The sequence below is a fragment of the Chaetura pelagica genome, unplaced genomic scaffold, assembly GCF_000747805.2.
Source record: "Chaetura pelagica isolate M959 unplaced genomic scaffold, ChaPel_1.0 scaffold296, whole genome shotgun sequence".
NCBI classification, from domain to species: domain Eukaryota; kingdom Metazoa; phylum Chordata; class Aves; order Apodiformes; family Apodidae; genus Chaetura; species Chaetura pelagica.
In genome coordinates this window covers 527,832-540,215 of record NW_009953648.1, presented here as the reverse complement: position 1 = coordinate 540,215, position 12,384 = coordinate 527,832, and the positions used below count along the sequence as shown (strand labels likewise).

General features: G+C 46.4%; 1 protein-coding gene across 4 annotated transcripts in view; it reads left to right on the top strand.

The window, feature by feature from the left end:
• Positions 1–12,242, top strand: part of CTNNA1 (catenin (cadherin-associated protein), alpha 1, 102kDa) — a 103,115-nt gene extending 90,873 nt beyond the window's left edge. For 3 of the 4 annotated variants that reach the window (XM_009999948.1, XM_009999949.1, XM_009999947.1), the window contains 4 exons: positions 963–1,144; positions 1,923–2,028; positions 9,086–9,220; positions 11,641–12,242. In XM_009999948.1, coding sequence (XP_009998250.1) covers positions 963–1,144; positions 1,923–2,028; positions 9,086–9,220; positions 11,641–11,928 — 711 coding nt within the window. In that variant the 3' untranslated portion in view covers positions 11,929–12,242. The remainder of the gene's footprint in view (positions 1–962; positions 1,145–1,922; positions 2,029–9,085; positions 9,221–11,640) is intronic. The other variant, XM_009999950.1, reaches the window with a different exon arrangement.
• Positions 12,243–12,384: the final 142 nt, after the last annotated feature.

The following is a 12,384-nucleotide window of genomic DNA, read 5'->3' as shown; positions in this document are numbered from 1 at the left end:
AAACTAGGCAAGAAGTAGCTGGGCCTTATTTATCAAACTTCTGCCATGTTGGCTTTGGAATTATACTGAGAGTATTTTTTATATCCTCCTTCCTTCTACAGGCACTTTCTATTCCTGTATCCTTCTCTCCCCTTTTATTTAAATTGAGACATTTCTAATTTACCTTTTAGGAGGCTTTTTTTTAACTGTAGACTACTTTTCTCCAGCTCCTGGAGGCATGAATGCTCCTAGTATTTATGAAGGCAAGGGCATTGAGTCTCATACAGGCTGTAAACCCAGGCTAGTAGATTTTATTCAGGAGTAAGCACACACTCTTTATTGTCCACTGTACATCTAGCTTTTTGCAGGAAACAGACTTGTAGTATTTCTTCTGTGCGTTGCAACACTCAAAGGTACCAAAGTGGAACATCCTTTTAAAACTCTTAAATTCTGTACAAAAGGCAAAGCCCTTCTCTCTGTGCAGTTTTTTTTACTTTGATGGTTGTTGATATCTGGAAAATTTGTTCAGTGTCAAACAATTTAAAATTTTAACAACTTTAAATTTTAAAGACACTGTGCCAGGTTGCTCAGGGAAGCTGTGGCTGCCCCATCCCTGGCAGTGTTGAAGGGCAGGTTGGATGGGGCTTGGAGCAACCTGGGTTGGTGGGAGGTGTCCCTGCCCATGGCATGGGGTTGGAACCGGGTGATCTTTAATGTACCTTCCAACCCAAACCAGTCTTTAATTCTATTATTTATCACGCATCTGCCCATATTTCAGACACCAGCTTGTCTTTCTGGGCACTTTTTTAAGGCAGGGCATAGAATGTGGTTCAAAATGGAAGGAGATGGTTCTGTAAAAACTCTAGGTAGAGGATTTCTGTTTTATCCCCCCATCTACATTTCTTAAATTAGATATTAATGGAATATTCCAAAAAGCCTACAAGTGGTGGCATAAAGCTATGTGAGAAAACTCTCTCTTTCAGGCTATCATGGCTCAGCTCCCTCAAGAGCAGAAAGCTAAGATTGCTGAGCAAGTTGCAAGCTTCCAGGAAGAAAAGAGTAAATTGGATGCTGAAGTATCAAAATGGGATGACAGTGGTAATGATATCATTGTTCTGGCAAAACAAATGTGTATGATTATGATGGAAATGACAGACTTCACCAGGTGAGTCTTTGTAATTTGTGCACACAAAACCTTCTTTCAGAAGTGGCTGGGATGCTGATCTTTCAATGAAATATTTTGCAAGTACTCTTAAGAGTCTTACTACCTTTAATTCCCTTTAAATGTTACCCTATTAAAGCCTGCATATTAGCTTGGGAGACGCATTACTATGCAGTGACTGGGTGGTAATAACTGTTTAAATTGATCTATAGATACACAGCAGTTATTGCCTGTCTTTCTTAAGGGTGATTTTTGTCCCAAGGAAAAAAATAATAAAAAAAAATAATATATGTGTGTGTGTGTAAAAAATTTGCTTGGTTCCTTTCAACATTAAATTCTATGGGCTTCTTGATATTGCTGTGCTGCAGAAATAGTTCCTAGTACAGTTATTTGCAAAAGAAAGAAAGAGGTTTTGATGCCTTTTGAAATTCATTTACCAGATTTTATGCAACACAGTTTTTTTAAACTTGACGTTACATTCCATGGAAATTGCAAATCTGTCCTCTCAAATGTTCCTCTTATCATCATGAGGTTGTTGTAAAATTTAAGATGTTTTTATTCCTAGATTTAACTTAAATATGGGGAGGGGCTGGAAGGGGGAGACTGCCTTGGAACTGAAGGTACTGTAATGGGTACACCTGCCTATTTCTGTGCAACCTTATCCAAGGAGGTTGGATGAGGAATCTCTTCCAGTACTATACAGACCAGGATCAGTGAAGCAATATATAGTTCACTCTGCTGGTTTTCTGGTGTAAAAGGTAGACTCTGTTCTGTTTGGCAGAGGTAAAGGTCCACTGAAAAATACATCAGATGTGATTAGTGCAGCCAAGAAGATTGCAGAGGCTGGGTCAAGGATGGACAAGCTGGGACGGACTATTGCTGACCACGTAAGTCACAATTCATCTTCATAAGCTTCCAGCACTCGTGTTTCGGGGCTTTTATTAAACTGATTTGCCAGATTTACTGCTGGAAAATTCTAGCCTTTTCTTTCTAGCTATTCTCCTGCCACCCTAAGAAGCTTAAGCAGCTAAACATGCCCAGCAGTAACACCAGCTGCTTCTTGGCTTAAATCAAGCACCTCCCATGTGAAGGCAGCAGTATGCCAGCACTGCTCCCTGTCACCTAGGATCTAGACCAGTTTCTCTAACTGAGCGGGACTGAAACTGGATTTGTGTCACTTCTGTCATCCTCAGAATGTGCCCAGTACTTGCCAAAGCAATGAGGAGCCTGCATAGGCAACACCGATTACTTCATGTGGCCTCTTGCACAACCTTTCTTATTATTTTTGAGACAGCTTTTTAATGTTAACAATTTTCAGAAGCCCCATAGACTGAAGGGTGACATTGTCAGAACTCTCCAGTATTTTTTTTGTGTGGTCTAGTCAGAGTTGATGGAGCAAGACACTTAGTGATCCAAGCATTTTCTGTGCTGTACCAGGCTGAGGTGGGTGGTGTTGTGCTCCATGTACACAGGTAGTTTAATAGATTTCTATAGGACTGAAGGAGTATGGGCCACCTTGGGGGTTTATGCAATGCATCTGCCTGTCCTCAGCCACTCCAGAAACTGGGTTGGGCCAAAACTCCTTCAGCCTTGGTCCACACCCACACAGCAGAGAAACCTCAGCATTAGTAATAATGTGCTGCTGTCAAGAAAGACCCTGAAATGCAGGTAGGTTAGGCCTGAGCTCATGGATGAAACTTCATTTTGTACAGCTGTTGCATTCTTTTCAGTCCTTCTCTGATTGTAAATTCACAACACAAGGGTTTAAACAAAACCCTGTCACTTTTGAAAGTACATCTTTGTAGTGTAGATTTCTCTGTAAATGATGCATACAGAGGGTGTTGTCTCCACCCTGTTTCATTAATGATGCAGCAAGAAACGTTCAAGGGGGAGAGAAAGTTGAAAAGTGTTTTTTGAAATGGGTCTCCTTGCTGTGGTGTTTTGACAACCATTTTGCTGGAAGAATCAGGTGCACTGCTGCCTTAGGTAGATGAAGCAAGGAGCAATTTGTGTTCTGGATCTCAGGGGGATCTTGGCCTGAAGGTTTACAATCTTTTTTGGTTTTTAATTCATATGTTTTATGCGAACTTGGTGTATGGTTTTCTGCTCTTGAGTTATTTCAAAATACAGAAGAAAACTAAATAGCTCCTTTTAGTAGAAGTAAGGTCCTTGAAAATGTAAAAGATGAAGTACATGTTTGAAGATAAATAAGACCACGACTGTACAGTTAGTCATTTTGACAAGAATATAGCTTTTTTTTTCCCCAGCGCTGTACTCTGCTAATACTTTCAGCTTGCATATTTCATTAGATGTGCTTACATACTCTTTAGCAACTTGTAGTGATCTGTCAATATGGAACTATCTGACACTTACAGAGGATGTGCAACACAACCATTTTGGCAGAGCACTAATGACTTCCTGTGCCTAACAAATGGATGGGGTTTTATGTCCTCTTCACCATGTGATGCCAGGTGAATCATGACCTCTTGTGTTAGTGTGTCAGGAACTCCTAACTTCTGCTGTCAGGCAGTTTTACAGCACATTTCCTTTGAAACCATAAAAGCAATAATCCAAGGTATTTCACCTCTGTTGGAAAGTGTCTAGCCATCAGCCAGTGAACTTTCCCAGAGGTGTTCCATCTTTCACTTAGAACAGCAGCCTGCTTGAGAGTGGGGATGTGAAGAAGTTACGAGTAGAACACAAATGGAAATTATTTGCAGCAAGACAGTATTACTGTTTTTTTCAATGTTGAGATACTTACAGAGCAAAAGAAAAATTTGTTTGTTTTTTTCTCTTTGATAGTGGTGGGAGGTTGTATCAGTATCTGATCATTAAATGGAAAGGAGCTGGAGGGAAGAGTTGGGATTACCCTGCTTCCTAGGAAAATGCTCCAGCAGGCTCCTGCTTTTGGTGTGCTGTAGAGGTTGGTCCAGGGATGTGCAGAGGCTGATGGCTGTCCTGGATGGCAGCTGTCCTGGGTGACAGCTGTCCTGGGTGGTGGCTGCTGGCACACAATGCCACGTACCTGTCCTGCCACAGTAGCTGCTTCCCCTAAATGTCAGCTTTCAGCTTCTGTAGCCAAGCAGTGCTGAGCCCAGCTGTTCCATGGGGCTGAGGTGAATGACTTAGAGCAGCACTCACCCCTGACACTGGAGATGGAGTGGGAGGAAGAAGTGTCTCTCTCGTTGCTTGCTTACACCTACCAGGCATGTCGGGATGGGGGTTGTGTGCTTGTCTTAATCAGCACATACTGCGGGAGGGCTCTTCTGTCTTTCCCTGCCCCTTTTCTTTGCAAAAAGGGAGTAAAAGGTGATTGTTCCTCTGCAGGCTCAGCTGGGGCTGAGAAAGTGAATGTGCATGTGGGGTTGCTCTGTCTGGGATGGATCCTGGGCTTGATGTAGAGCAGCCAGCTTAGCTTTTGCCTACAAGCACCACTGAGTATCTCATCTGGGGGGTTGGGAAGGTGGGGATGTCCCCCAATACACATCTGTTTCTATCTACAGTGCAGCTATCTGCTGTGACCCTGTTGTGGGAATCCTCCCAAGCTAGCTCTGCAGATGGGTTGGTTCTATGGTTGGTGTCTATGGCTGCTGCAGGTTGATACAATGATGTAATCTCTCTTAATCAGTGTTGGAATTGTTGCCTTTTGGGTTTCTTTGTTTTTATCTGTGCGTTCCTGCATAGGAGAAGACATGGCTTATCCAGGCATCTGCAGTGCCTTTTGTCAATGTTCTTTTATCTCTTGTGTTACGTCTTTTCTACCATCATCTGTCTTTGAACTGAATTCTCTGATCTGCTTGTAGAAATAGGGTTCACACTATGGGATGTGGTTTTCCAACTCCGGTCATACTGCTGTATACAACCAAATATTTCCCGTTCCACTGCTTCCCCCACTGATGTTTTTCTGCCTCCTTCACCCATTGCTAAACATCCAGCAGCCTCTTTCCTTGAGAGTGTCTTTCCTGAAATGTTCTCCATGAACTCAGACCCTGTAAAGCACCTGGGCTGTTCAGCAGACCTTCTGATGGGCTGTGTTCTGCATTTGTCAACCTTCAATTCAATCTGCTGCTCGTTGCTTTCTCAGGTGAGCTGTCTGGGAGATGGAGAGTGTTTTCCAAAATGGTAATTTCAGCTTGTCATTAGCTCTTTGGCCGATGCTATTTGTGGACTTTCTTTAAAACATCTTGTACTGGTGACTAATATTGACTAGCTTAAAAAATTAACGTGCAAGCTTTGCTGCTTTGGTATTCATGGTTTCCACTTCACTGATGGAACCAACGTGCAGGTACTTCGGGTGTTCCATTGCCTTCCTCAGGACTGAGAAGATAATTTCTGTTGGGTTACAGACACACAAGATCAGATGACTATAAAGCCATCCAGATCTCCACAGCCTGGGTTCCACAGCCCCATGTGCCAAAAATCCCCTTGTGGCACACAGTGTGTGTCTGTGTGTTGCCTCAGCCCACAGCAGAAAAAACAAGTGTATTTATTAGCTCCACTCACCTTCCCTTCAGAGTTACACCTCTGTTCTGGCAGATCAGTGCCTGCTGTGGGGAGCAAATGCTCCATGTGGATGTGACCCCGTTTGCACACCCCTGCTTGTGCAACACCATGATCTCTTCTGATGCGGTCTCCTTTTGTGCCTTTTATGTACAGGAAAGCTTTGGTTCCAGCTTCTGTCTTGCAGCTAAGGAGAGAAGGTCTGCAATGGGAATTAGGGCTCAGCCCCCAGTGCTGACACCCACGAGGGGATTTTTGCATTGCTCTGAAAGGAGAGGAGAGGCAGTGTGACTGTGAGCAATCAACCTGAGCTTCAGTGCAGCTTTAGGTAGTAAATTGGTGCCACATTTGAAAGGTTGTTCTTCCAAGCATACTGTGTCCATTATGAATCTTCATTTGATGGCCTGTCGTCCAGGATAAGGGCAGAAGATGAGGTGGGATTTTGCTGCTAACAGGTGTGTGGACAAGAGCTCTCATAGATTGTGCAGCTCCCTGAATCCCAGCAGGGTCTGGTTGGTGGGAAAAGTGAGCAGGTGTGGATGAGGAGCAAATGCTGCTGAGAGTGAGACTCTTATCTCGTTGTCACATTTAACATGGGTAAATCACAGTGGCTGCTTGTGGTTTCTGGGGAGTGTTGGGGGCTTGTCTGGAGGCAGCCAGTGCCTGGCTGGTCAGGCAGACCGGCAGGTGACACACTGCCTGTGGGGTGACCACAGGGTCAGCTAAGCTGAGGGACCATGGAGAGGGTTTAGATTTTGCAGGGGGAGAGGAGGTAGTGGTGCTGGAAAGCCTGAGTTTTGTGATGGGGACTGTGTGTGTGCCAGGGCCCTGGGGCTGTAAGGAGTTTCTGGGTGGGCTGCAGCCATCTGGGGAGGATGAAGATCAATGTAGGCTCTGCCTTCCATCTGTCTTTGGTCTACCAGAGCATGACCTGTTGCACTTTAATATCCCCAGCATCGTCCCTATAGCTTCTACTGTCATGACTACATCCAGCCTGGTTTAGAAAGGTCACATCCTGGGCACTGCTTGCAGCATGACCAGTGACAATTGGAGGCCAGAGCTGCTTGGTGGCCCCAGTAGTGACCCAGTCATGAGATGTCTTATGAAGACAGGCTGGGAGAGCTGGGGTTGTTCAGCCTGAAGAGGAGTCCAAGGAGACCTTCTAGTGACCTTCTACTGCCTGCATGGGTCCCATAAGAAGGGTGGGGAAGAGCTGTTCACAAGGGCATGTAATGGTAGGACAAGGGGTGATAGTTTTAAGCTAGAAAGGGTGGATTTAGGTTGGACATTAGGAAAAAAGTTCTTTAATCTGAGAGTGGTAGATGGAACAGGTTACCTAGAGAGGTGGTGGAGGCCCTATCCCTGGAGATGTTCCAGGTCAGGCTTATGGGGCTCTGAGCAATCTGTTCTAGTGTGAGATGTCCATGCTTACTGTAGAGGGTTTGGACTGGGTGATCTTTAGAGGTCCCTTCCTTGTGTTTTCTGGGGAGTGTTGGGGGCTTGTCTGGAGGCAGCCAGTGCCTGGCTGGTCAGGCAGACCTGCAGGTGACACACTGCCTGTGGGGTGACCACAGGGTCAGCTAAGCTGAGGGACCATGGAGAGGGTTTAGATTTTGCAGGGGGAGAGGAGGTAGTGGTGCTGGAAAGCCTGAGTTTTGTGATGGGGACTGTGTGTGTGCCAGGGCCCTGGGGCTGTAAGGAGTTTCTGGGTGGGCTGCAGCCATCTGGGGAGGATGAAGATCAATGTAGGCTCTGCCTTCCATCTGTCTTTGGTCTACCAGAGCATGACCTGTTGCACTTTAATATCCCCAGCATCGTCCCTATAGCTTCTACTGTCATGACTACATCCAGCCTGGTTTAGAAAGGTCACATCCTGGGCACTGCTTGCAGCATGACCAGTGACAATTGGAGGCCAGAGCTGCTTGGTGGCCCCAGTAGTGACCCAGTCATGAGATGTCTTATGAAGACAGGCTGGGAGAGCTGGGGTTGTTCAGCCTGAAGAGGAGTCCAAGGAGACCTTCTAGTGACCTTCTACTGCCTGCATGGGTCCCATAAGAAGGGTGGGGAAGAGCTGTTCACAAGGGCATGTAATGGTAGGACAAGGGGTGATAGTTTTAAGCTAGAAAGGGTGGATTTAGGTTGGACATTAGGAAAAAAGTTCTTTAATCTGAGAGTGGTAGATGGAACAGGTTACCTAGAGAGGTGGTGGAGGCCCTATCCCTGGAGATGTTCCAGGTCAGGCTTATGGGGCTCTGAGCAATCTGTTCTAGTGTGAGATGTCCATGCTTACTGTAGAGGGTTTGGACTGGGTGATCTTTAGAGGTCCCTTCCAACCCAAGACATTCTATGATGTTATGTTTTGTGGGGCCCTCAGTGCCCTGCCTCTGTGTGGCACACATGCCCCTGGCTGTCTTCCTTAAGAGATGCTGGTGGAAGAGGGTTTGTGGAGCTCAGTGTGTGCCAGCTGCTGCATTCGCTGGCCCGTGCAGCCAGAGCTGGCCAGGAGATGTGAACCAGGCCGTGGTTCTCCGGGGAGGCCGCGCTGGCCGCCGTGCTCACTGCCCTTCTGAAGACACTGCAGGACTGGCATCAGTGGTAAAAGGCTTCCCATAGCCTTTTGTCTTACACTGTAGCTCCCATTCTGGACTGTGACTGCCCCTCAGCAGACTCCTCCTGTTCTGAAATCCAGCATGGGGCTGGTTCATTAATAATCTCCTCACTCAGCTCTGCCAGGCATGGGAAAGCCCGAGGAAGCAGCACCCCGGGCTTGCGAACCTGCCTGTTCTTTCAGTTGCAAAGCTGAAAAAGTTACTTTTATCTTCCAGATGAGTGCTCCAGCAGGCACTTTAAACAGTTTCTTTCCTGCCTGGTGAGGAATCTCGTTTTTGCGCTGCTAAGGAATGGGAGCAGAAGTCAGGAAAATATCTGTTTTGCTGGGTATAATTGAGTAGTTGTTGGGTTTATAATTTCCTAGCTTAAAATGCTAGGAATGCTTAAATGGGGAACTGAGGCTGGATTTTGTAACATCAGCTAGTTGCAACTTGAGAGTTTGGATGGCAAATCCTTGCTGCTTTGTCCTGTACAGCATGCAGGAAGGACCTTGGGTAGGCAACAAGCCTGCTCTGGAAAGGTTGGGTAGCCTTCTTCTTCCCCTTCTCCTCCTCCTGGCCAGGAGCTCACGGGCAGCTGTGCAGCTGGAAGGATCCCAGCCATTTTTCCCCCATGTTTTGATAGCCCATGTCTATTGCTTCTGGCTTTTTATATGTCTTCAGTGATGCTCATGTACTGCCCAGTTGTCTTTGGGAAACCAAAGCTCCCGAGGAAGAGGTTGATCCCTGGAACACACTCGCTGTTATAGAGCCGAGTCACCTGCTTTTTCCCCTAAACCGTTTCCGTTCCAGTTCTGGTGACTGCCAAGTCAAATTTCTCCTTTGTTTTCCCCAGTGCCCGGACTCCGCGTGCAAACAGGACCTCCTGGCCTACCTGCAGCGCATCGCCCTCTACTGCCACCAGCTGAACATCTGCAGCAAAGTGAAGGCTGAAGTGCAGAACCTCGGCGGAGAGCTGGTTGTGTCTGGGGTACGTACGTCCGGTCCGGGCTGGTTTTCTCTTCAGAGGTAACAATTATTCCAAGGTAAGCTTTGATGCTGAACATTGCAGAACAGGAGGTTTTGGAGCATCCAGTCCAAGTTTTAATGCATGTAAAGGTTGTAACACTGCCTTGCAGCCTTGGTGTTCTTGGAGGAAATGTCTGTTGTTTGAAAGGAAGCAAAAGAGAGATGTCACTTTGCCTTACTCAGCCATGTTTGTAGATGGACTTACTTCACCTCTGTGTAACCTACTGTTTTGCCAGGCTGCTTTTCCCTCTTAGTGAGGTGAAATCACTTGAAACAGCACAGCTAAACCTACCCCATGTCTCGACACAGCCTTGGAACATGTGGGGTTCTTGCAGTGCCTCCAGAGCTGTTAGTGTTTTCAGAATAGCTGTGCCCTGAAGATTTCAGGGACTTTTACTGGCTGCTCTCGTTTATGACAGCTGAAAGCTGCCCCAGGCCAGCCTGCTCCCCTAAGGCAGACGTTACTTAGCAAATAATTTTTTCTCTGTGGCTCATGAAATGCTTCCTCCTAGGAGGAATCCATGTGACACTGTATTTGGGGGTAGGGAAGTAAAGCTAAATTCTTAGTTCCTTCTGGCCTCTTCCTTGCCAGGTACGTTTGATCACTGGTGCTTTTACCCATCCAAGTCATGAGTGAGGCAGGAGGTTTGAAGGGACAGAAATGGCTGGTAGTCCAGCATGGCCATCTGAATCCTTAAAAGCGAATGGCAAAAAACCTTACCACCTTCTTCCATTTAGATCTTTCAAATGCTTAGATGTATCAGCACATCTTCCCCCATCCCAAGACAAGCTAGGATTGTAGAGGGGGTGCTTTGGGCCAGCACCAGCACAGGAAGGTCTGCAGTGGTGGTGGTGACGGCCCACACTTGCTCAGCCCCTCGGCAGGGAGATAGGCTCCTCTGCTGCCCCTCCTGCTGCTCCCAGCTCCACGGGCTCCTGTGTCCAGCCCAGCAGAGCCCAGGGATGAGATGGACTGAAACATGTTGCTGTGTCCCTGATGTCCTGGTAGCTGGCAGGCTAGAGGCATCATGGTGTCAGAGGAGTAGAGGTGTCAGTCTGCAATGATATGTACTCCGGAGTTTTACCGCAGTTATTGTGTCTTCAGAATTTACACACCCTACTGCCAGAAATCAGTTATATGAACAGGCTGGCATCTGTGGTCCTCATCTCGTGCTTTTAGCTGTTCTCCATGGGTCTGTCCACTGGGGCTGAATGCTGCCAGTACTGCTGTTCAGCTGCTACCAGATTATCAGATGAAGACCTCTGCCAGTCGAGGGACTTCACCTAAAAGTAAAACTGCCTTTAACATGTGCCCAGCCATGTGGTGCAGGAGTTTTGTGACAGCAGAGCAGGCAGGGAGGCAGTAAGAGCTTGCACCCTAAGCAATCTGGCAGCTCATTTGGGAAAGTGCTTCCTTGCTTTCATTGCATTTCACATGGTTCTTCCTGCTGTGAAGATTCATGGAAACAGTGAAATGCAAAGAAGGTGTTTTCCAGCGTGATGACTAGGGTGGGGAAAGCAGATGACACTGGTTTGCTGTGGGGGCAGATCCAACCTGCTGTGTGGTACTGAAAGCCCAGTGTGATGGAGAGGAAGCCACCAGCACCATGAGAGCAACCAGCCTCCTGCTCCTCTTCTTGTGCTGCTAGAGAAACAGTGGCTTCAAGGTTTTTCCCAAAACCTTCCTTAGATGTCCACAACTCTGGGATTTAAGTGTGAGGAGGCAGCTGATCTTAGCAGAGATGCAGAAATCCTGACCAGATCCACAAGCCAGGGTCCCACCTGGAGCAGGGCACTGGAACCCAGAGAACTGGGGTCCCAGCTGAGGCCACCTTAGGGGCCCCCTGCCTTTTCTTCCACCCTGCCCCATCTGTGCCTCTTCACCTCTGCCATGTGCTAAATGCATTTCTTTTTCTCATTATAATGCTCTTGTAAATCAGGAACCACCTGGGGAAGGGCTCAGGCCTGGCTGCAGATGCAGTTGTGCTCCTTCCTTTCCAATGCAACTTAATATTCTAAACTGGTTTAAATATTTATTATCAGTGATTAAGATATTATTACAGCTTTAGGATATTTCATTAGAGGATAAGCTACTGTTAAAGCTTAGTCACAAAAGCAAACAGCAGCATACAAATACTTCAAATTGTCATTAATATGGAACAGGCACAGATCATGGGCAAACAATGGTTTGTTGGGGTTTTTTTTGGTGGCACAAGTCAGGTTTTTCGTGTCCAAGGAGAAATATTGCCTTGGATTTGGAACCTCAGATCCCATAAAACCCAGAAAAATCAGGTTTTGAGTGTTTTTACACCCCAGGGATTTCATGTCTTCTGGAATACGGTGTGGGTTTTCCAGCCTATAACATGTGTCCTGGTTTGGCAGGTGGATAGTGCCATGTCCCTCATCCAAGCAGCCAAGAACCTGATGAATGCGGTGGTGCAAACCGTGAAGGCTTCCTACGTGGCATCCACCAAGTACCAGAAGTCCCAGGGCATGGCCTCCCTCAACCTGCCCGCCGTCTCCTGGAAGATGAAGGCTCCAGAGAAGAAACCTCTGGTCAAGAGGGAGAAACAAGACGAAACCCAAACGAAAATCAAGAGAGCATCCCAGAAGAAACACGTGAGCCCAGTGCAGGCCCTCAGCGAGTTCAAGGCCATGGAGAGTATTTAAAGAGAGGTGTGTGTCTTGGTGGTTATGTTTTTTTTTTCTCTAGCCCACTACTGCTACTTCCAGAACTCTACTTTGAATATTCTAAGGATTTTTTCAAAAGTTTACTATTCCTCAAAATGTATTTACTTAATATAATTTTGATAACTTGGTTTAGATTACGTGGGGAGATGATACTCAAATGTCTAAGTCCTACCAGTGTAGCCTCAGCCTGTGGACGTGTGCCAACTTAGATTGCTTTTAGATTCCAGAGGTGTAACTTCTAGCAGAGAATCATTTTGTATAATCTTGCTTTAAATAAAATATTCTATAAACAAAGAGGATATGACAGTAACACCAACAGTTCACACTGGCAGTTGAATCGTGCTGCTCTGAGACTGTGCTCGAGAGAGGAAAAAGAAGGTCTTTTCACTCAAAAAATAATGAATTACGGTCTTGTATGAATTAAGTGTATTCCTG